Consider the following 22,476-nt stretch of genomic DNA (forward strand, 5'->3'; position numbering starts at 1 on the left):
TAGAGCGCCAATCGTGAAGAGGAAGTGGTCAAGTTTGATAGACGATTGTGAGGAATGAATAGAGGGACGCCAACTCCTCCTAGGTTAGATTAGATATTTTGTAGCATCCATAGAGAGGCCAACTTTTTTACTCATGGAACCTACAAAAGGGTATGTATGTATGCATTGTGCGGGTTTAATCTTAACTTGGCATGTCACCTCTATCATAAAACATTTGATCGGAGAGAAGTTGGTCGCCATGTAACTACCACTTAATTGAAACGAAGAGACAGACGATTGTAACATGATATCATAGTGATGCGCTCGATTATCTTGGCCTTTTGAACTCCTACCTAGTAACACACACATTACACGAAGGGCTTGCAATCATTGATTGCCCCTCAAAATTGTAACCAATCTCCCAATGAGCTGAGTAGTCTTTTTACGAGCATCATGCAATCTCCCTTTGAAGAAACGATCGCAAGCAAAATCTCCCGATTGATATATGTAAAGGTAATGCTTTCATTATATCATATTATGCTTCGGAAACCTGACCACCGTTATGGGTACACAGTTTTTACTTTTCATCCATATTGAAAGGGGTTTTTTTGCAATTATTTTTAACTTATCCAAAACGACGATGCTCTGTGTTACGCTGAGTAAACCCTGGATTCTCCAAGATCTAAGGTCTCCGTCTCACGTACTCCGGAAGATGGAAAATCATACGGAATGTTGCATGAAGTGATCTCCGCTGTAAAATGGGCTTGTTAGGGAATGATTGCTTCAGAGATCCCTTCCTGCGGTGCCATAAACAGCGCATCGAGGTAAGCATATATTTGTTAAGCTTTTGAACATTACATTGCGTTTTTCTTTTTGCAATAAAGTTTCTTTCTGTTCTTTCTTTTTGTTTTCAATGGAAGACTTTCCCCGAAGAGTTAACATTTACTCAATATGATTTGTATAATATAAGAAGATTGAGAATATTTGTAAATAGCCTTGCGAGATCATCCCAAGCAAAAGATAAAGATTTCTATGTCCAGAAATACAAGAAAAAGAAGACCCAAGGGGTCTATTCCAAGGAAAAGAAACCAATCGAGGGAGAATGTTCAATTTCTATCAATGGAAATGATGAAGTTGTCGAAGAAATTAATAATCTTAGGCTTGGTGATCTTTTGGCTTTATTGAAGGCTTGTGCAAAGAGAAAAGACCTTCAGAAAGGTATCAAATTACATACCCAAATCCTCAAAAGGGGTTTATTAGGAAAGAGTGTTTATGTGGGAAGCATAATAATCAACATGTATGCAAAATGTGGTGCACTTGAAAAAGCTCAAGAAGCATTTGATGAGTTACCCATCCGAAATGTGGTCTCTTGGACTGCCCTTATCACAGGATACGCCCAAAATGGCCATGGTGAAGAAGCATTGAAATGCTATGAAAAGATGCAACAAGATGGGTTTTCTCCTGATGCAGTAACTATCGTGTCTATCCTTAAAGCATGTGGTATGATTGGAGAAGCCAAGAAAGGTGAAGAAATACATACAGAGATCAGGAGACAAGGTTTGCTAGATAACATATTTGTTTTCAATGCATTAATAGATATGTATGCCAAATGTGGTAAATTGGCAAAAGCACAAGAAGTTTTTGATGAGTTTCATGTTCGAGATGTTGTCTCATGGAATGCATTGATTGGAGGATATGCATACCATGGGCATGGTGAGGAAGCACTGACTTTGTTTGAGAGAATGAAAAATAATGGCGTCTCTCCAGATGAAGTCACCTTCGTTTGCATCTTAAATGCATGTGGTACAATAGGAGCTATCAAGAAGGGCCAACAAATACATAGAGAAATTATTGAAGAGGGTCTGCTCAAAAGAAATATATTAGTTGGAAACGCATTAGTGGATATGTATGCAAAATGTGGGGCTATTTCAAAAGCAAAAGAAGTGTTTGATGAGCTTCCCTCACAGAATGTGGTCTCCTGGACTACGCTAATTACTGGATATGTGCAGAATGGAAACACACAAGAAGCATTAAATTGCTTCCAAGAGATGTTTAGCAAGGGCATCTCTCCTAATGTAATTACATTCATTTCCATCTTAAGAGCATGTGGCAACATAAAAGCTCTAGAGAAAGGTCAAGAGATACATACTGAGATTGTGAAAATAGGTTTGCTCGGGAAAAGTAAGTTCTCTGTTGAAAAGTCACTGGTGGATATGTATGCGAAATGTGGCGCACTTGTAGAAGCACAAGAAGTATTTGATAAGCTTCCAGGTCAAGATACAAGTACTTGGAATTCATTGATTTCAGGATATTCTCAATATGGGCATAGTGAGAGAGCATTGAACTGCTTTAAACGTATGCAATATAACGGTGTTCGTCCTGATGGAGTGACTTTTGTTTGCATCTTGAATGCTTGTGGCAACATCAGGGCTGAAGCCCAAGGCAATGCCTTGCATACGCAGATTGTGAATGAGAGATGGTTGGAGAAAGATATCATGGTTGGTAATGCATTGGTAGATATGTATGTAAAATTTCACGCACCAACTAAGGCGCAAGCTGTATTTGATGTTATTCTGGTCCGGAATGTGGTCACTTGGACTTCATTAATTGCAGGATATGCCCAATATGGATATGGTGAGGAGGCATTGAAATGCTATGATCTGATGCAAGAGCAGGGTATATCTCCAAATACATACACATTTGCTTGCATACTGAAAGCATGTGGCAGCATAGGAGCAGGTTCAAAAGCTCACCATGTACATGCTGCAATCATCCATGACAAGCTCCCAGAAAAAGATATTAGAGTTGGCACTGCATTGGTGGATATGTATGCGAAGTGTGGTGCATTAACAAAAGCTCAGGAAGTCTTCAATGAACTTCCCTTTCAAGACTCGGTCTCATGGAACTCTTTAATGAGAGGATATGCCCAGATTGGTCACAACGATATTGTCTTTGATTCATTCAAGAAAATGGTAGAACAAGGCATAAAGCCAGATCAAGTCACCTTTTCCATTGTTTTAAATGCATGTTGTCATTCAGGTCTTGTAGACAAAGGCCACATGTACTTTGACATGATGAAGATGAGTTATGGTGTAATGCCAACTTTAGATCACTACACATGCATGATTGGTCTATATGGCCGGGCTGGGCAATTCGATAAGGCTATGGCCATGATAGAGGAGATGCCATTCCCAGGTGATTTTAGCATGTGGTGTACACTGCTGGGTGCGTGTCATAAATGGGGTAATGTACAGCTTGGAAGATTAGTCTTTGAGCATGCAATACAGTTTGATGAAAAGAACGCAGTGCCGTATATTTGTATGAATAATATTTACACTGCTGCTGGCATGCTAGAGGATGCTGAGAAAATTGAAGCCATGAGATTGGAGAAAGATGCAAACAACAATACGGGAGACTTGTGGCGGTTTTCGAATATTGAAGGCAGTAAAATATTCTTTTGAGGATTGATATTTATAGCATTCATTGATTTATTTTTCCAACCAAGAGTGGGTGTAGTACAACTCCCAACCCACAATCCATTGCCTTGATCCACTTTCAAATATCCAGCCCCTTTGCTATTCACTCAATCCTCCGAGTGGAGAAGGGAACAGGATTTACCCATCAAGCTATTAGTAGCTATTAAGGTCCTTCAATTGATACAAATGCATAGTTGTTGTGTATATAACGAGAAAATGGGTACTGTGACATGAGGGATATATATATACCCCCAACCCAATCTATTTAAACGATTGGTAGATAACAAGTATTCCATGAATTTCAATAAAAACATTTATGGGGCAATGGACTAAACCACCAGGCCATTCATTAATTGGTTTTTGGTCACACTACAATAAAGAGAACATTGACTTCATATACTAAATCTCCATAGTCTATGGCATTGTCTTGACTGTTCAGGTTTGTGCATGTTCGGTAGTCTTTGAGCAATGGGCAATCCATGCACATCCAACTAACAAGACTCAGACAGAGACCGAAAACCGGCTACATCCCTCTCTGATTGACTTGGTGGGTATATTGTAGCATGTAAAAATCATCAATTTCAGAGACACAAGATTGCCACACAGCGTTACACCTGAGTATTATCAACAGTGGATCAATTGCCTTAGCTAATTTGTGCATGAATCAACAGTCGCTCCATTATTTATTGCATGTGGGTGTTGCGTCCATTATGCCATATTTGCTGAACTTGAAATATGATACCATAAAATTCCAATTTTTAGCCTGTTTTGGTGACACTTTGTATATGTATGCATTAGGTAAATCAGCCAGAATACTTCTCAGTTTTTTATTTTTTTGAAAGTTTTGCACTGTCATTGCTTCTAGTTTATCTGTTTTGATGACATTGCTTCTAGTATATATTCTTGGAATAACTTTGTATCCGTAATGCATTAGGTATATCAGCCTGAATACTTCTCAGTTTTTTATTTTCAAGACCTCTTTCAATGAAATCCTAAAACACCTTTTTACTATTACAATCTACTGCCATTGTGATACCCTATCTGGGAGGTTACATGTAGTGTTGAAATCGTGCCTTGAAATCTTTTGGTAATGCATAGAAAACCAAAGACATTTGCTGCACATGCAAAACCCAAAATAGACAATTGTAAGGAGAAATGGTATTTAAGACGAGTTTCTGATATGATCATATGCAATACATGTACCACAGTTCTAACTATATTTCCTTTAGATTTTCTAATTATAAAAGTGAGGATATTCTCGTTTCAGATCCACCAATGAACTCAGTCTGATGAAAAAATCAAGAAACTCCCGTTCAAATAGATCAGTTTTTACATTTCACATAGAGATTTCTGTATATATACATTAAGAGTTTGGAAAAATTGATGAATATAAAGCACTCAGGGATATTAGAAGTGACAGGATTAGTTAGAAGGGTTTGTCAGCATTCCCTTCAGACTTTTCGTGAGCCAAATCGCAGTTTCCCTTGGGGATACCTGATCTTTGCCAAAAGGCTGAAGGGCAATGTTCAGCTCATCTAGTTTTTGTTGTTGAAGTAGTTGTGCACAAAGCTCTAGAAGCCCCTCCAAAGCCTCAGCTTTTTGTTTGTATGAGTTTGTGTCTAGCCTCTTCTCACCATTAAATATGCTGGTATTGATGCTTGAGATTCCTACACGGCTACCTATTAGTATGTCTAATTCTGATCTTTGTAATGACTTCACGTTTATCTCCGATCTTTGTATCGAATCTATGTCATCAATGCAACTCTGCTGCTGAAAAAACTTACCATCTTGCTGTGTATCCATCCCAATTCTGAAAGTGCTATGCCTTATCACATGTATCACATCATTGAATGCTGATTTAATATGCCCCGGCAATTTGTCACTTTTTGGAGCATCTACATCTTCAGTTTGAGCTTCATGTTGTGGTTCAAGGACATTTCCATTCACAGGTGAAGAAGGTTTAAATTTCATATTCTTGGCACATTGTGGTATATTTGAACTTTCTTGATGATGCTCAGCAAAACGTGAATCTTCACCTACCTTAGATAGAGACTCCTTTTTGTGAGTGTCGGTGGTGGTGTCTTCTGTAGTTTCTTTGCACTGGCAATCATCATCTGACAAAGGGAACTCAGTAATAAGATCCAGGGGGGATTTGTTCATAAACCGTATAGAGTGATCGTCTGATTTCACACTCTGCCGGAGAGTCCTTGCTTCATCACAGATATGATCATCAACTGTGAAAGTACTGTAGTATGAGATTCCTTCTAGATTTTGCCCTTCCAAAATTTTCTCATTTGAAGGTGATGGATCATTCATAGGTGTCGTGTCATTACTTTGGGAAGAAGAGTCCTCTAAGTTTGCTGTTTCTTCCAAGCCAACTAGTTGAGAGTCCTCTAGAGCAGAGATTCTTCTAGTGATGGAAGGTTTTGCTGCTGTTGGAGCCCAGCTTCTCCTAATAAGCTTGTTAGGTTGTTTTTCAGCTGCCTGTTCGGTTGGCCATGCAGCATTGCATTCCTCTGATCTTTGCTTGTTCTGTGGAGATGCTCGTACAGCTGGAGTCTACACACAAGAAACACTATAATTATGATTATAAGAAATCGTATGATTTACCTTTCTAGAAGAGCTTCCACATACTGCAGCCAACAAGAAATGGAATACAACCTCCTCGATAGTTATTGCGCAATAACAAACACGATGCAATAGATACACCGAGCAGAAAAAACTGTATTTTCTAAAGCTCACAATGCAAATCTCTACACAGACCCATGTACCCAAAAACAACTGTATTTTAAAGCCTCAAAAGATTCAGCAAGATTTACTCACTGAATGCCTCACTTGATTCGGAGGTTGGGGATGTTTTGAGACTCTGTGCTCTCTCTCATCCTTCCCATTTTTTGGTTTTGGCAATTCATTCATTGGACTGGATATACGAGGTGGAAGTAAATACTTCTTTGATATGGTTGGATGTCCAACACCTGCCTTTTGCACTCTCTTTCTTGTATTCCTCACTATATGGTCTCCTTCCAACCGTAAACGTTGTGTCTGCAAAACAGCAGTATGTTTATTGATCTTATCCTTCCCATGATTATATCCATGCTTGTTGGTACCCGTAGAATGTCCTGGATCAGAACGTTTCTCATCCCTTTCATACACCCATTTTGACCCACTAAAGACACCAGCGTCTGTCATCTCTTCACTGTGATTTGAAGGTACAGGACCATTACCAAATTCACACGAACCTTCAAAACTGCTTTTCCTGCCAGCATCTGAATTTTCACCTCCATCGCTACTCAGAGGAAAGCTATTCTGGTGATGATGATCATGAACTTCTTGCTCATCTTTTAGCAACCTTCTTGAGAAATGATTAGGATAAGGGCAAATTGAACTGAAAATTGGGTTGCAAACTTGCTGGCATTTAACTATATATGGCTGTAATTGAGGATGCTTCAGCAGCTCTGCAGCCTACAATCATAGCATATTCATGTCATTATAAAGTTATGCCAAGGAATCCTTAGATTATCCAAAAATATGTAGCACTAAGAAATCAGAATCATAAAACTCACTGTGGGTCTGTGTTCTGGATTCTTTCGCAGCATACTCTTGATTATACCCTTTCTGCAAATTGAAGAGCATACAATCAAGCTTGCAAGACATTCTTACCTTCTTAGTGGTATATACAAATACTTACAAGCCAGATGAGTATAAACTGGGTAAATGACAAACGGAGGACTTGTTTATTTTGTTGATAAGCCCAGTCATATCCTGAAATAGAAAATCAATCAATCTCTCTATGGTAAGATGCAATTCATAGTAACCTTATACTTGGGTTCAAATCTCACCAATTTACTAAATACTGTGCAGAAGATAGGGGTTTGACACATGACCTTTTGGCCCCTGGTAGACAACCTTACCAACTGAGCTTAACCTGTTTGGTCTCTCTCTCTTTCTGTGGTTTACCATTTTTACCTTATCATTTCCTTTTGTTCTATCCCATAGTTCATATTAGGCTTCTGAGGATAGTAATATGTTTCTCGTGTGTACAAACTTATGGATAACCAATAGATAACCTACAAAATCTCTAAGTAGGATAATAATTAGCACGTGACATAGTCGCCAAGGGGGGTTATAATGTGACTGTATGTATCATGCGTTTACATTATTATAAACTGAAAAAACGTGAGTTCTGTCCCAAGATTGAACAGAAAAGTTGTTCCCACTTCCAGGCAGCATGAAAAGACAGGATTCTAAGAAGTTAAGAATTTTCATACACACAAGAGTATGGGGGATATTGGAATACTACAACAAGATCCATAAGCCTAATGCCAACAGGATGGCATGTAGACATGTAAAAAATAAGCAGCACTTTCATGTGGCAAGTGGCTGGTAATCAAGGCACCATCCTAAAATGAAATAGCCACGAGGAGGATAATGGTATCAAAGTGGCAGTAATCAAATGGTGCTGGATACTACTTCCCCTGCAACTGACATCAGATATACTCAAATCTGGTTTTCTGTTGATTGTGATTATTTGGCTTTTCTTCTCCTCTTAGGAGGTATGGATGATAATGGTATCAAAGTGGCAATAATCAAATGGTGCTGCATACTACTTCCGCTCCAACTGACATCATATATACCCAAATCTTCACCCAGTCCTGTCACATTCACCAAAACATCAGTCACAGACTACTCTTAGCCAGGACATTGTCACATATATTGGCCCAGCTCATCGTGAGATTAAGTCTTTATAGTCCTTGCTATTCTGCTACTGATTAAGTAGGATGAACGCAAAAAATCTTTATTATTTAATAACAATCAAAGAGTTATTATGTATATAGGCTTCCATGAGAAAATTTCCCGCAAATCTGCCATAAACACTGAGATTCTGTATATGGCTCTTGATCCAGCCAATGATAAACAAGGAATCATCAAATTCATGATGTGGCTTTATCATATTCTCCTTCAACTTTTTACTTGATTTCCATGGTTTAAATTGAATCTATTGAACACCATAAATATTTGCCCTCATTCCTCAATGGATACACAATGTGTCCACTGACTTGCCCTCATTCCTCAATGGATACACAACGTTTCCCCCATCCAATAGACATGTGCATGTCCACATTCAAACATAAAAGAATCCTCAAAAACAATGAGATGAGGGAGCCAAAGATAAGAGAATCTTACAAAAGCCTTGAAGGCTGGCTTATGAGCAGCCATCTCATACATGCAACAACCTAGGAATAAAATGTTCAAAACCATTAGGATTCGTTATCGTGTGATATGAAGACTCGGGAAAAGGCAATAGAATTAATCAAGCTTCTACCCAATGACCAGATGTCAGACTTGAATCCATATGGAATATCAGCTAGAAGCTCTGGGCACATGTAATTTGGAGTTCCAACCACCTATAAAACCAGGAATCAGGTTAAAAAATAACATGAAAACCGAGACATACAGGAAGTATGTATCTTTGGTTATTTATATTATGTGTTTGCAAAGAATTAAACAAATTATCCCTTCCTCGTGAATAAAAATTTCACAGGAATGAACAAGGATGCATGTCATTGTATATAAAGGACCAATAGTTCAATATAAGTAGAGATTTCAAGTGCCCATTTCGCAAGCCCTTTGTTGGTCTTTAACATCATTACAAAAAGAATGGTGCATCCAATCCAAAGATCTATTTGCTATAATTTCTTACAGATGATGCCAAATCACATTCACTCAGCATCTTTGCCAACCCAAAGTCACCTACAAAATTCAGAAAGTACCTATTAGCATGAGCTATTCCATGGAAATGATCAAAGTAATTTTTTTAAGATACCTAGGCGGATGTCCTTCTCCTTTGTTAGGAAAATGTTGGAACACTGCAAGATATAATTCATATGTCAGGTATAAATCTCCACTCAGTATGTTTATGGCTGAAAAGTTCATCAAACTCTTAAAGGAGCAAACTTTCAAGTCTCGATGCAATATGTGTCTAGAATGCAAGTAATCAACTGCCATTAGGATTTGCACGAACCACTTGCATAATTTCTGGAAAAAAAGAGGAAACAATGTCATTAATTTAGATGTAGATCATGGAATAAGTTCCAGAAAGGAATTACATAAGTGTTTGTATACGATCAGTGGAAAACTGGATGAACTTCATTGTCAATTGCCAATCATAAGTAGACGAGATTCACAGAAAGCAATATAGTATGTGTAGACCATTTTTGCTATATCTAGGCTATTAACCATAGCGATGTTCACACCACCAAGGGTCACCACTGAACTCTAGGTCGTAAACCCACTGTACTAATCTAAAGTAAACATCAATGCTATAACAGATTGTATCCTCACCTCCTCTGGGAAAAGTACCCCACTTTGCTTTCTGATTGCTTCAGCCCTGGGCAAAGACAAAGATATCAAAGAAGGTTGATTATTGGAATTTCATATGATTGCGATAACAATATATGTGTTTCACTTACATGTCACCACCTTCACAATACCCTGTGACAATGCATATGTAGCAGCCCTGCATTGTAAAGAGTATAAAATGAATGCTTAAAAAGAAGAAATAGTTGTATGTCTTGAGGCTTTACAAGATTTCCACAAAAGGAGACATACTTTCTCTATCCAAGATTCTTTGTACTCCAAAATGTGTGGATGCTGAACTTTTGATAATAGATCCATCTAAAATAAAAGAGAAGAAATAAAAAATTAACTGGAACAAGCAAATATAACTATGAAAAGTTGGTTTCTAGGGAGCTTACCTCCTTACAATAAACGAAAAACCATTAAGACGTATGAATGGAACAAAAACAGATAGAATACTGAAAAAGACTCTCTATTGAACCTTACCTCTTGATGAGCAGACCTTCTGCATCTGTCTGTTTGCCGAGCAAGCCTAATCTTCTTAAGGACATACCTGAGCAAGGCATTTGAAAGCATACTGATTGTATATGTATGCATGTAAGGATGGATTGCATGTGTGTATGTATGCATGCATGTTTATATATACGTAGGTTATATTGTAGTGTATTTATATAGATAAGCGTGTTTGAAGTAGCTTACCTCTTCTTCTCTGCCCTGTGATTAACCAGAATGGCAGACCCAAAAGCTCCTCTCCCCACCCGCTCCATGATCTCATATTGATCCATATTCCCTAGAGCTAAGTGCAGGCAACTCGATTATGATTCCTTAAAGTTGTATCTCAATACTGTAAACCCCTGCTCAGTCTTCTGGGAGGAGCTAGAAATACATGAAACCGAGAGAGCTAGAAACAGAGAGAGAGAGAGAGAGAGAGAGGGGAACTTCGGAAGGTTTTTGCTCATAGAAATATGGACATAAGAACAACTGTTTTTATTTTCTGTTTAATTTGTTCTCTCGTCCAAATATCCTGACAGCCCGAATCCTGTTCATTCTAATCCTTTTGCATTTTTATTTATTTGAGTATTGGGTACATACTGTTAGAAGCTTTTGACTGACGTTGGTAGGAGGAACTTGGTCTCACGTACAAGGTCCTACCATGACCACCTACAATTCATTCCCTCGTGTTCTGAATTCCCCATGTTCCAAGATGCTCCTTTCGGACCACATGTAACAATTGGCAACAGTTCGGTTTGAACTGAACCGAACCGCAAAACTGCGGCTTAATGGTCTAAGCGGTTCGGTTTAGGTTTTTTAAACGGTTTGGTTCGGTTTCAACCGTTAGAAACCGCGGTTTAAACGGTTTAACGGGTTTTCTTTTTTTTTTCGTAAAAATTAAAATTTTATAAAAATGTTTTTAAACAATCTTTTCATTTTTAGACCTTATTCTCACATTTTCGGAACGTCTTTAAAATTTTTAAAATTTAAAATAATGAAATATTTTAAATTTTAAAAATTTTAAATTTGACCTAAGTTGAAACCGAAACCGCGGTTTTAACGTTTGAAATTTTTTTAATGGTTTCGTGGTTCAGTTCAAGTTTCAAAAATTTTAAACCGTTCGGTTTTGACCCTCTCAAACCGAACCGTTGCCAATTGTTAGCCACATGGTTGTGTGTGTGTGTGTGTGCGTCATGTGTTGGCACTCCCTATCTCCAATTTATCTCGTTTATTCATTTTCTGATAATTACACAAGCTATATTATTATTTTTCTGTCCCATATATTGCCCTCTCTTGGGATGTTAATAAACTTATTCTTCTTCTTTTTTGTGGCTTCTCGATATCTCAAAACCATAATCTCAAGGGGTGGCAAGACGCAACATTGGGAGGTATTGAACAACCATGGGGATGTTCTTGTTATGAGCTTACTTGTCACGATCCCCTATCCTGTCCATTGCAAGGGGAGAAGGTTTTCCATTTGACTAGTAAACAAGGGCATAAGTTCTAAAAGTGTTTGTGTGGTTTTTTATTTTATTTTAATGCAGCCAAAGTCTAATATATTTTTACTAGGTATTGATAGATGGTATTTATCATGCCCTTTTAGACCATGCAGAGGTCGCTTTTCTCACATCTACACACCAACCCTCACAATTTGGCCTATTGAGAACTCTCTTGATACAACCCCAACACCTAACTCTCTTGTTATCTTTCTATACTCAGACTCTCACATACTTTTCTCCATTTTCCTCGTTTATGTTTTGACATGATACTTGTGTGAGGCAAGGTAGGGCCTTTGATGTCTAAATCAATATCCAACTTATGCCAACATTGAGCAACATGGACATTAAATCATTCCCTTTATTTAGCTCTTCCTTTAGAGTGCGATGATAGATGTGGTTGCATGCATTGTGTATTGATATTTATATAAGCTCTTTTGATTGAGCAATGACCAATACACATGCTAGAAGTATTTGTAACCATGTGATTTCATCATATTAAGCAAGGGTATAAAAATATCCATCTATATGTCTTTTTTTTCCAAAAAAAACTCCTTCCATTAGTTATAAAAATTTGAGAGTATTATATACAATTCCTTGTAGGGATGCCCACTAACTCAAGAAAGGGAGAGGACGATCATTGTTGGATGAAGGCTAGTTGTTGTCTTTCAACTCCATTGGAGCTAACAATCGACAACGGTTTGGTTTGAACCGAACCAAACTGCGAAACAACGGCTTAACGGTTTAAACGGTTCGGCTCGGTTTGGTTTCAACAGTCAAAAACCGCGGTTTAAACGGTTAAACGGTTTTTTGTTTTTTATTTTTTTATTTTTTTTAAAAAAAATTAAAAATTAAAAAACAAATTCTAAAAAATTAAAAAAATTGTTTTTAAACAATCTTTTCATTTTTACACCTTATTCTCACATTTTAGGAACATCTTAAAAATCTTAAAAATTCTAAATAATGAAATATTATAAATTTTTAAAAAATTAAAAATTAAAAATTTGACTTATGTTGAAAACCGAAACCGAACCACGAAACCGCGGTTTTTACGGTTTAATGGTTTAACGGTTTGAAAAAGGTTTAATGGGTCGTTTTAATGGTTTCGCGGTTTGGTTTGGTTCAAGTTTCAAAAAAATTAAACGGTTCAGTTTGGACCCTCTCAAACCGAACCGAACCGTTGCCGATTGTTAATCAGAGCCACCCTTGAGGCCATCGTATTGGCTCTTTTGAGTGGCTACAACTTCACTCCATATCTCTTGCATTAACATTAGTGGATGCACAGTTTGGTTGGAGAATACCTATTTACACCGTTGTTTCCATCTATATGTCTTTGACATAAATAAAGAAATTTATGCAAATCTAAGTGTTGATATTTAAGACATTGGTAATTGTTTACATGTTTTTTTGCCTATATATGCCCTCATATGCTTTAGACAAATATCCCAAGAAAAAATATATTGAAGTTGTGAATGTGTGTGCATGTGACACTAGAATGTTTGTAAAAAGTACCAAGACTTTTATTGCACCTAAGTTTGCAATAGCTACAATATAAAATATTTTCCAACAACTAGTGAAATAAGCTACTTGTTTTGATTTGGAGGATGGGAACTCAGGAGGCAAGATGGTGTAGGCCTAATACGAAGCTAAATTTTAATTTGAATACTTCTTTAATGGTTTACAATAAATCAAGGTTAAACGTTGAACAAAAAAAGATAATGGAAAATGCATAATCATGTCCTCAGGAATTGTGACATATTAGTTAGTGAAGCTTGTGTTGAGGGTGAAGGAGTCAAACAATGTGACTCGTGAGGGTGAAGAGGTGGCTAATGGGTTCGAGATAGGTTTTGGGTTTAGGTTTGAGATAGGGTGTTGATGTGAATGTGGATGGTAATATTCAGGTTTGCTCAATTTATACATGTCATGTGATGATCTTATGATAAAGTTTGCTATCTACTTTATCCCTTATATTGGCAAATGTGTAAGTATTCGGAAATCATCTATCTTAAGTGATAATAACCATGATGCATTATTAAACAAGGATATCAGACAATCGTCGATGATGACTCCTCATGCCCCATCATAAAAGGCAACCTTCGATTACCTGTCAACAACATTTTTCAACGCCTACCTAACATATTTAAAATAAATAAATAGAAATTATTGTGACAATGATTGTAATGTATGTTCGTTTGGCATTGTGCCCCACCTAAATCTAAGGACATTGTTGCATGGCATGTGCTAGGTGCTACCTACAGTAGGGGTCAACAATGTGTTAACCTAAAATTGTGCATATATTCGTTTGAATGAGTGTGAAACATAGAATGGTTTGAGCTATCAATTAAGTTCACGTTCTCAAATATTGCACATCAATTGAATTTGTGAGACACGAGTCAACTCGAGTAAATTTGAATACTATTATAATCCCATACTAACATTGAATATGCACGCATTTTGCCAATAAAAAAGATCACCAATAAAACAAAAAGTTTGCATCTTCTGTTCGTATGTCACTAACATGTCCTCAAAACAATTTTGAGCTACCAGAAAACTTAGGGGGGGAAATTTACTTATTCAATAATAACTAAAGGGAGATCGATGTTGACTCTCCTTCTAGAAGTTGCTAAGACATCACCATCATCACAAGAGAACTTTTTTGAAAACACGAATAACCTTCATTCACACATATCGTTAGATTATTACAATATAGTCCAAACTTCTTCTTCTTTTACAATATAGTTCAAACTTGACAACGAGAGAATCAACATAATATGAAATAAGAAAACATCAATATGTTAAAAAGAATAATGAAGCTAGAACACTTCCATATTCACAAACACTATTGTCCTATTAAAGGTGTCATTGTTATTGTCATCGCCATATAACCAATGATCCAATGTTACGCAATGACCCCAATATTATAGGTCTTCACGACAAAGTCAAGAATTATGATATATAAATTTCCTCGAATTATTGATTTAGATGTGTAATATAAGACATACCTCCATGTGTGAGTGTGTCAATTTTAGAGAAACTTAACTCAAACCTTTCAAAGAAGACATATGATCATATCATGCAAATTGTTTTAACGTCATGTTTGCAACCTTTGTTGAGAACATAAAGTAGGCAAATTTAGGAGCTCAATCCTTTGAGCGCATACTCTCACATTGGCTATTACAAACACACAAGTTCAAAGCTTATGGATGAGCTTGCAATGTGCCTCTTTGTAAGTGGAGAATTTGAATGCGGTCAAATTTTGTGTGGGATCCCAATCATTAAAAATCGAAATCAATGCCCCATTAGCAAGGCTAAAGATGTCCCTGCAAATGGAGACTCGGGTAAAAGTTCTAAACAATACACAAAGTATTCATGTTTTATAAGGTTTTAGAAGTGTTTGGCAAACCATATGCACTCGTGGATAGTCTACGCAAGGCCTACCCGAGAAAGGGATCAAAGTTGTGTATATTTTAACTAATGGAGTATATTCCTTTTTGGAAAAAAAAAACCATATGCACTCATGTTCTAATTTTCATGGTGCAAAAACATGTAATATGTATCTTAGTCTCAACAATGTTGGAGAAAATTTGTGTCAAATATCTTGTTATGAACAATGTTTGAGAACTAGTTACACCAAAACATATTGTAAATAAGAAAATACTTATACGAAGATTGGTTCAAGTTCATTCTACTTCTATGAACCAAGAGTTTTGAAACTAATACAATTGGTGAAATTATATATTTGAAAACATATATTCTAAAACATCTCAAATTTTGGTGGCATCACATTCGTCAATTCCAAAATTGACCACGACAATTCAAAAAGCTGAATGACTAGAGCAATGTCGATCTAAATTAATGAGAAGAGTTCAATTGAATAATGATTATGGAACTTGAAACAATTGCTCAATTATAAAGCTCAAAACAAGACATTACATACAAGGTTGCTCAAACCCTCAAAAAAGAATGAGAATCCCAAACACCAAGTTTGTGTTTAATACAATGAAATAATTGTGATCTCTTTCAAAGAATGGTGAGTATTTTAAGTTGGGATTTTATCCAAGTTCTCTTAAATCCATCATGAATCCCATCCTTTCAAAAGAATGTTGATATTAATAAAGGGCCTTCTAATGCACATAGGGTCAAATCCCTAAAATGTTGTGCTCAACTAACATGTTTCATTTGGCCCCCACACTAATGTCATGTTTTTGTAGTATTGAATGAGTTGTGGTTATATGAGGGACACATTATTTTTGGCTAGGACATCCATGATCTCACCTCGAATATGTCATACTTTGTTCATGGGCAACGTTTGATGGCGAACACCATAGAGTTCAAGTAGTTGGTCGTCAGCAAAATTGAAAGCTCTTTGCATTTGTTTAAAGCATGACATGTCATCATTGTAATCCCCCACACTCTTACTACATGGTTTACAACCAACAAAGTGAGAAATAAAAGGCAATGTATGATGAAGGTCCTTTTGAGACTTCTCCATCTTGACGTTCTCATTATTGTATGCGAGGTTGGGCCATGTGCCATGCAAATGATAAGAATTCTCCATATACACCTTCTCACCCCACTTATCCTTCTCGGTGATGTGAAAGTTTACCAATGTTGATTGGTTGTTGTGAGGATCAAACTCATGTGGTTGTCCAATGAGCTTCTCGAATGATCCATTGGGCATTGCCCAAGCATCCAAGAGATCCAAAGACCATTGTTGATTCCTTATCAAGAAGCTACCTATGTCGAGACCTACCGACTTATGGGCCCCGTGGAGCATGTTTTCCCACTCTCCTTGCATGACCATGTTGTGGTGTTCATACCTGTGCATAGGGAGCTCAAAGTCCATGCGCGTGAACACGACGTCATTGTTCATCCACCAGAACCACTCGACCTCGGGGTGAGCCACCATCATGTTCCTCAACAACGAGAGCTTCATATAATGAGGCGACACACGGGGAGCATCGCCATCGCCATCACCGCCATCATCATCGGCACTCACATCATCAATGTTGCCATCCACCACGACACGTGGCGAGTCATGGAAGATCCCAATGCCATGGAGTCTACAGTAGTCGAGCTTATTGTTGAGCGAGCGAAGGAGGAAGTGGTGCCCGAGGGGGGTTTCACACTGGGAAGGGTCAAAGCCGGTGGTGACAAGCATGATGTTAGTATGACTATGAGCACCACTACTATTATTATCACTACTACTAGCCTTGGATGATTGGGCTGTACGAGCATAGGACTCAACCACGCGAGTTCGAATCTGAGTATTCCAATCAACGTATGGTTTGCTTCTTGGCCCTGATCTCTGAGAAGCTTTGGCAGGGTTCACACCCATGTTCTCCTCAAGCTTGGCACGATCAACCACCACCTCATCATCATCATCATCAGTATCCATGGGATTTGTGTGCGGTTTGTGCTTCTCTGCTACGAGTGCTTGTGCAAGTGATCTGCTGGGGATGATGAGTTGTTTTCTGTGGTGATCGCCCCTTCCTCCAAAGTGTTGCTTTATCTCTTCCAAGTCCTTGGCTGGGGTCCCAAATCTACCTGCCCCTAGCGTTCCTCTCAACACAAGTAGGGTTAGGAACCCACACAGCAGAGTTAGCTTGATGTTGTTTAGAGACCTTTGGATTTGCTTGACCCTCGCATGAGAGATCAAATTTGATAAATAATTACTACAAGCCATACTTGCCCTCTCCCCCCCCCCCCCCCTTTTTTTTAGAGGGATTTCGGCTCCTGTTGTTGAGTTTGGAGACAATACTAATTGTGGCTAGGATCAGGGGGCGATTGAGATGTGGGTTCGGTTAATTAAATGCTTTTAATGAGCTAAAAGCTCAGGATAAATGCGAGAAATCAAAGACAATCAGATGTGGGTTCTGGTAATGAAGAAGTGCCTTTTAATGGGCTGAAAGCTCAGGATCAAAGAGAGACCTTGTCATTAAGGGGTAAAGGATGAGATCAATGAGATAATCAGGAGAATTAATGAGGTGACCAGGAGACTGTGCAGGTGATTAAGAGATTTAATCGGCTAGTAAAATGCATAGGAATTTGAGCTACACTCTGTGAATAGAATAGCCATGGAGGGAAGAAGAGCTTAAATACAAATAGAAAAAAGCAGACTGATGATTTATATAGCATACACACACACATATATATATTATATTGCTTTTTCCTGAGAATGAACTCTAATGGGTGCTTGCCAGTTGTTACTTTATAAGCATTTAGTTTTCTTTTTGTAATGTAGAGAAAAAAGCTTTGATAATGGCACATGTGTACAATATGAACTATACACATTTTCTTCGTAATTAACTTGGCTTTGTTTCAATACATACTAGATGGAGTCTTTTCTGTCCGTCCGTACGCACCGCATGTGGCTCAAATCGATCAAACACCACATTACGTGCTTGAGCACGACATGAAAGCATTGCCTTTTCTACATACAAAGATAACATCAAAAAAAGGTTCATAACATTCCCCCCTCAACCCATCAAGCCATTGGGTTGAAGATTCGGATATCTTGCTTACTCTTTAAGTAGAAACTATTAAAGCTCAACATTAGAAACTATTAAAGCTCAACACGATGGCATGTGTGCTAAGCATTTCGCTTTGCTTGACTTACAAGTTTGTGTGTTGAAGTGTTTGAACGATGAATTTGATGTTATGTTCTCTATAAACATTCATTACAATGCAAACTAACTTTGATCCTAAATATACAACTTCACAATCAACTTTGTGACAACGTAGATTGGTTTTGCTTCTCAAATAATATATGGTTCTAGATATCACTTTCCACACCCACAAGCTTATGAGTTTGTTTCCTTTTTTTATAGCTGATTTGTTTGTCATTAAGAGTCCAAGCATTGAGAGAATGCTCTCGTGTTAACACCAACCTTTCACTAATTATTATTATTATTTATTAAAAGGCAACATGGAACTGTTTGGAAATACCCTTAAGTTTTTCTCTATATTACCCAAATGTCCATAAAGTCTCATCATCTCTCCACATGCCCTCGGTAAGCTTGGGAGAGCGCAATTATAATGAGTTATATATGTCATTTCAACCATTTTATGGTCAATTCATCCCTATTCTCTATTATATGTGTTATTTGAGGAATTTCATCCCTCAATCTCTCCTTTGTGGGTGAACCAAGGGAATTGGGGAATTAACGAAAACAAAGCAAGATGATTTACAATATTCCTGAAATAATAAACCTTCTATCTAATTTTGTTAAAAATGATATAGTAAAACATGCCATAAGTTAGACATTGGGATGAATTTTTGGATGATGCATGCACAATTTACATTAAACTTGAGTTTGATTCCAATAAAGGTTTGATAATGTACTCAATTGATGGAGGGAAAGGGACATGCAGGAAACCTACATACAAATTTGATGATTGAAGTGATCATGAACAACCACAAAGTTAAGAGTATTGAATATGATGATGGTGAATTGTGACATGGAGAAAACAAGGACATGAAGCAATCATTTTGGTGAAAAAAACTTGTGGTCTTCTACGCTAAAGAAAAGAGAGGGTATGGACAAAGGCAAGATTCAAGTATCATTAGATAACTAAGTTAGATATTTAAATATGGGATTCGATTGTGCTCTAGGAGTGTCCTTTTAGCTTGTGTTCCTCAATCAGGATTTTTACTTCTCCACAGAGGTTGTTTTGCGAGTCTAAACATAAGTTTGCCCTATTGTTTGGCAAACATGCAAAGAATGTCATCAAGCTCCTCCAAGATTTGACAACCCAAGTGAATCCACCACACAAACCTGTACATTATTAAATAGTGAAAGAAATTGCTAGTTTTCACTACAGTAATTCCATGATCACTTAAATAGATAGAAGTAAGTAATCATTAATCAAAGAGATGCTAGTCTCAAATCAAACCCCTGAATCCCTCTCTACTCATCCAGCATATCATCTATACAAGAATGAGTAAGAGCTGAAAGTTAGACTCAAACTTTCAAGCTTTAGTGTGGAGATTTTTTTTGGCAAAAAGTCATTTTAGTCACAAAATACTCTTTGTACTCATCTTTACAAAATGATACTTGTCTTGAAGTTAAGGGCTTTCACACTTGCCTAGACAAAAGGTCTTTTTACCCTCAAGGATAAATGCTATTTCTACATGAACACACTAATAGAATATGCATTAGTGGAATATGTGCCAATGTTAGAAAAGAGGCATGAAAAGCATAACATCTTGCTTATACTTCTCAAAATCTTTACAAGATGTCGTGCAAATAACATTGTTATTCAATGGCAATCGTAGATACTAATCGACACTCTAAAGAATCTTCCTTGATTGCAATGTTTCCATTGGTCAATATCTTTTTGTTGTAATTCCAACATATATATTGAAAACCATGAAATTTTGATTGGTGTATAAGTGAAAGTATATTATGGACATTATGATACTATTATTACAATATGTATTCGCTATTTCAATCAATATAATTAACTTTTTTGAGCACTTTGTCATACTTTTGAGAACCTAAACGTATCATTTTGATGGCTTTATAAGTTAAGATCTCCTTTTCGTAGTTCTTTAGGGACATAACATTTGAGGTCCTACTTTGGTGGGAGGAAAGGAAAAACAAATTCCGCGAAAGCTAACAAATGGTCACATGAAATCTCATCACAAACAAATACACCCAAAAAGTAACACAACTTTACTAGGACAAAGTTGGGCTAGTTATACAACAAAATTATGAATGATACCTAAAGTTCACAACCTACGCTGGCTTTAGTTGTTATCAAGCACCGACTATGAAGAGGGATAAGAAAAGTAGCATATGTGGGTGAAAAATGAAGAGATAAAAATAAACAAAGTTTTCTTTATGTGAAGTATAAAACGATGTGTGAATACATCAAGAATTGCATATTAGTTATGACCATCATCCTTCTATTCTAGTTATACATCGTTTATTGACACTTTTGTCTTTCAATTTTAATTATGTTGTTGATACCCTTTCTTTATTTTCTCTTTGATATTTCATTCCTATTTAACCAATGATTTTATGAAATCTAGCTCATTTCACTTATTTACTAGACAACGCTAGTAAATGTAAGGGTTCAATGCGCTCTCTCTCTCTCTCTCTCTCTCTAATTATCTTACCCTAGTGGTAGCTAGGTAGACTACTAACATTACATCTTGGGTCTGAAACCCAATTATCTCACCTTTCTATTACTCCATACATACATACATACATCTCTCTCTCTCTCTCCCCCCCCCCCCCCAAAAAAAAAACAAGAAAGTCTTATTTTTATATGTTAGAAATGCAATTTTGTTTTTGACTTGGCATCTTTGCTTTACACCGATCTTTCAATGTAGAAATCCCACCTATCAAGTTTGTTGGCTTGTTTTTATTGGTTCTTTATTTGTAGTGCACATGATTATCCTCAAACACACAATTTAGTTCTTTGGCGGGCAACCTTTGCATTAGAGCAATTGACTTTGTCCTATCAAATTCGTTGGATTATTTTTAAAGTCCTACTGGTTCTCTCTACAAGAAAAATATGGCATTGTTGGACAATTGCGGCCATCATAGCCAACAAGTTGAGAATTAATTTAGTAAATGATTTCAATATTCTTCGCTAAGAGATACTTTTCCTTTTACATAAACCAATGTATTATGATGCCCTTCCGATAACTTCAAATAGACATCGGCCACTTTGGCAAATCCAATTTAATACTCTCTCTTTCTCACATGTTCTATAGGGCATTTGTAGAGGGTCGTCCCCATACATGGGCCATGCAAGAAATTGTGTCTTTCCATAACTTAGGAAACCCCCTCCCAACTAGGGAGTTATTAGATGATTATATGCTAAACATGGAGCAATGCTTGATTAGAAACTCAAAAACATTGTTGAGGTTGAAGAGATACGAACATGAGGCCACTTGGCCAAGCAACAACGACGATCTTGACATCAAGAACTTGCCAACCTTTCACTATCCTCAAGTTTAATATGGAACTTGCTATTGTGGTAAGGGATATGACTACTCCATGAGCCCAAAAAGAAACGATCATATGCAAGGAAGTTTCTTGTCATAAAGATGCCCTACTACAATGATCATTTCATGAGTTTCTCACAAGACAGATTCATACAAAGATTGATGCATGTATATGCTCCATGATGATTGTAAAGTAATAAGCCAACCTCGCTCAGGCTAGAGATCAAACTAGGGAGAGCAATTACCATAAATAGAGCTAGATGACTCTATATTTTACGTGAAGGAGAGGTTGGGCACAACTCTATAAGCCCAAAACCAATGATCACATGCAAGGAAGTTTCTCGTCACAAAGATGTCCTCTACAATGATCAATTCACAAGTTTCTCACAAGACTTGCATTCACATCCCATGACGGTTGGTCTAGCAATAAAACATTTGTATTTTTGGTGGGCTCTGTTATAGATAGGATCAATATTTTTTTTGTTGGTTTACCCAAACTCCTGTATTTCCCAATGATTTAGAACTCTAGGGCCACGGAACTTGCTATCATGGGCAAAGAAATAAATGTGCTTAAGATATAATCTACCCACAAAAAAAAGCTACGGAATAGCAACTTCACCGCAATCTACCTCACGGGGGAGGTTCCCCTCGCTCTCTACCTGACCAAGTACCATAGAGATCTTATATTAAGATTGTCCTTATTTAGGGTCCTCAA

General features: G+C 37.2%; 3 protein-coding genes across 4 annotated transcripts; 1 reads left to right on the forward strand and 2 right to left on the reverse strand.

Moving 5' to 3' along the window:
• The first annotated feature begins 607 nt into the window (after nucleotides 1–607).
• Nucleotides 608–3,850, forward strand: LOC147870292 (pentatricopeptide repeat-containing protein At2g33680-like). The gene is made up of 2 exons (XM_087338658.1): nucleotides 608–803; nucleotides 900–3,850. The coding sequence occupies exons 1-2, from the start codon at nucleotides 738–740 to the stop codon at nucleotides 3,438–3,440; spliced, it is 2,607 nt and encodes an 868-aa protein (XP_087194784.1). The 5' UTR covers nucleotides 608–737; the 3' UTR covers nucleotides 3,441–3,850.
• An 892-nt stretch (nucleotides 3,851–4,742) lies between these two features.
• On the reverse strand, nucleotides 4,743–10,737 carry LOC147870293 (serine/threonine-protein kinase Nek5-like). 2 transcript variants are annotated; one of them, XM_087338675.1, is made up of 14 exons: nucleotides 10,512–10,737; nucleotides 10,299–10,365; nucleotides 10,065–10,130; nucleotides 9,926–9,972; nucleotides 9,798–9,843; nucleotides 9,411–9,491; nucleotides 9,280–9,322; nucleotides 9,157–9,206; nucleotides 8,779–8,860; nucleotides 8,640–8,689; nucleotides 7,144–7,217; nucleotides 7,019–7,070; nucleotides 6,279–6,917; nucleotides 4,743–6,014 (listed from the first exon to the last, which is right to left on the reverse strand). In XM_087338675.1, exons 1-14 carry the CDS (start codon nucleotides 10,595–10,597, stop codon nucleotides 4,878–4,880), a joined length of 2,520 nt encoding a protein of 839 aa, XP_087194801.1. In that variant the 5' UTR covers nucleotides 10,598–10,737; the 3' UTR covers nucleotides 4,743–4,877. The 2 variants fall into 2 exon arrangements, with proteins under 2 accessions (XP_087194801.1, XP_087194803.1); XM_087338677.1 differs by lacking the exons at nucleotides 10,065–10,130; nucleotides 10,299–10,365; nucleotides 10,512–10,737 and having other exon boundaries at nucleotides 9,478–9,491.
• A 4,944-nt stretch (nucleotides 10,738–15,681) lies between these two features.
• LOC147870294 (xyloglucan 6-xylosyltransferase 1-like) lies at nucleotides 15,682–17,945 on the reverse strand. The gene has a single exon (XM_087338678.1). The coding sequence runs from the start codon at nucleotides 17,484–17,486 to the stop codon at nucleotides 16,086–16,088; it is 1,401 nt and encodes a 466-aa protein (XP_087194804.1). The 5' UTR covers nucleotides 17,487–17,945; the 3' UTR covers nucleotides 15,682–16,085.
• Between the last annotated feature and the right edge of the window lie 4,531 nt (nucleotides 17,946–22,476).

This window comes from Azolla caroliniana, unplaced genomic scaffold, assembly GCF_043228905.1.
Source record: "Azolla caroliniana isolate FFs.n. ecotype wild unplaced genomic scaffold, voAzoCaro1.0.p SCAF_1, whole genome shotgun sequence".
In the NCBI taxonomy this organism is placed as follows: domain Eukaryota; kingdom Viridiplantae; phylum Streptophyta; class Polypodiopsida; order Salviniales; family Salviniaceae; genus Azolla; species Azolla caroliniana.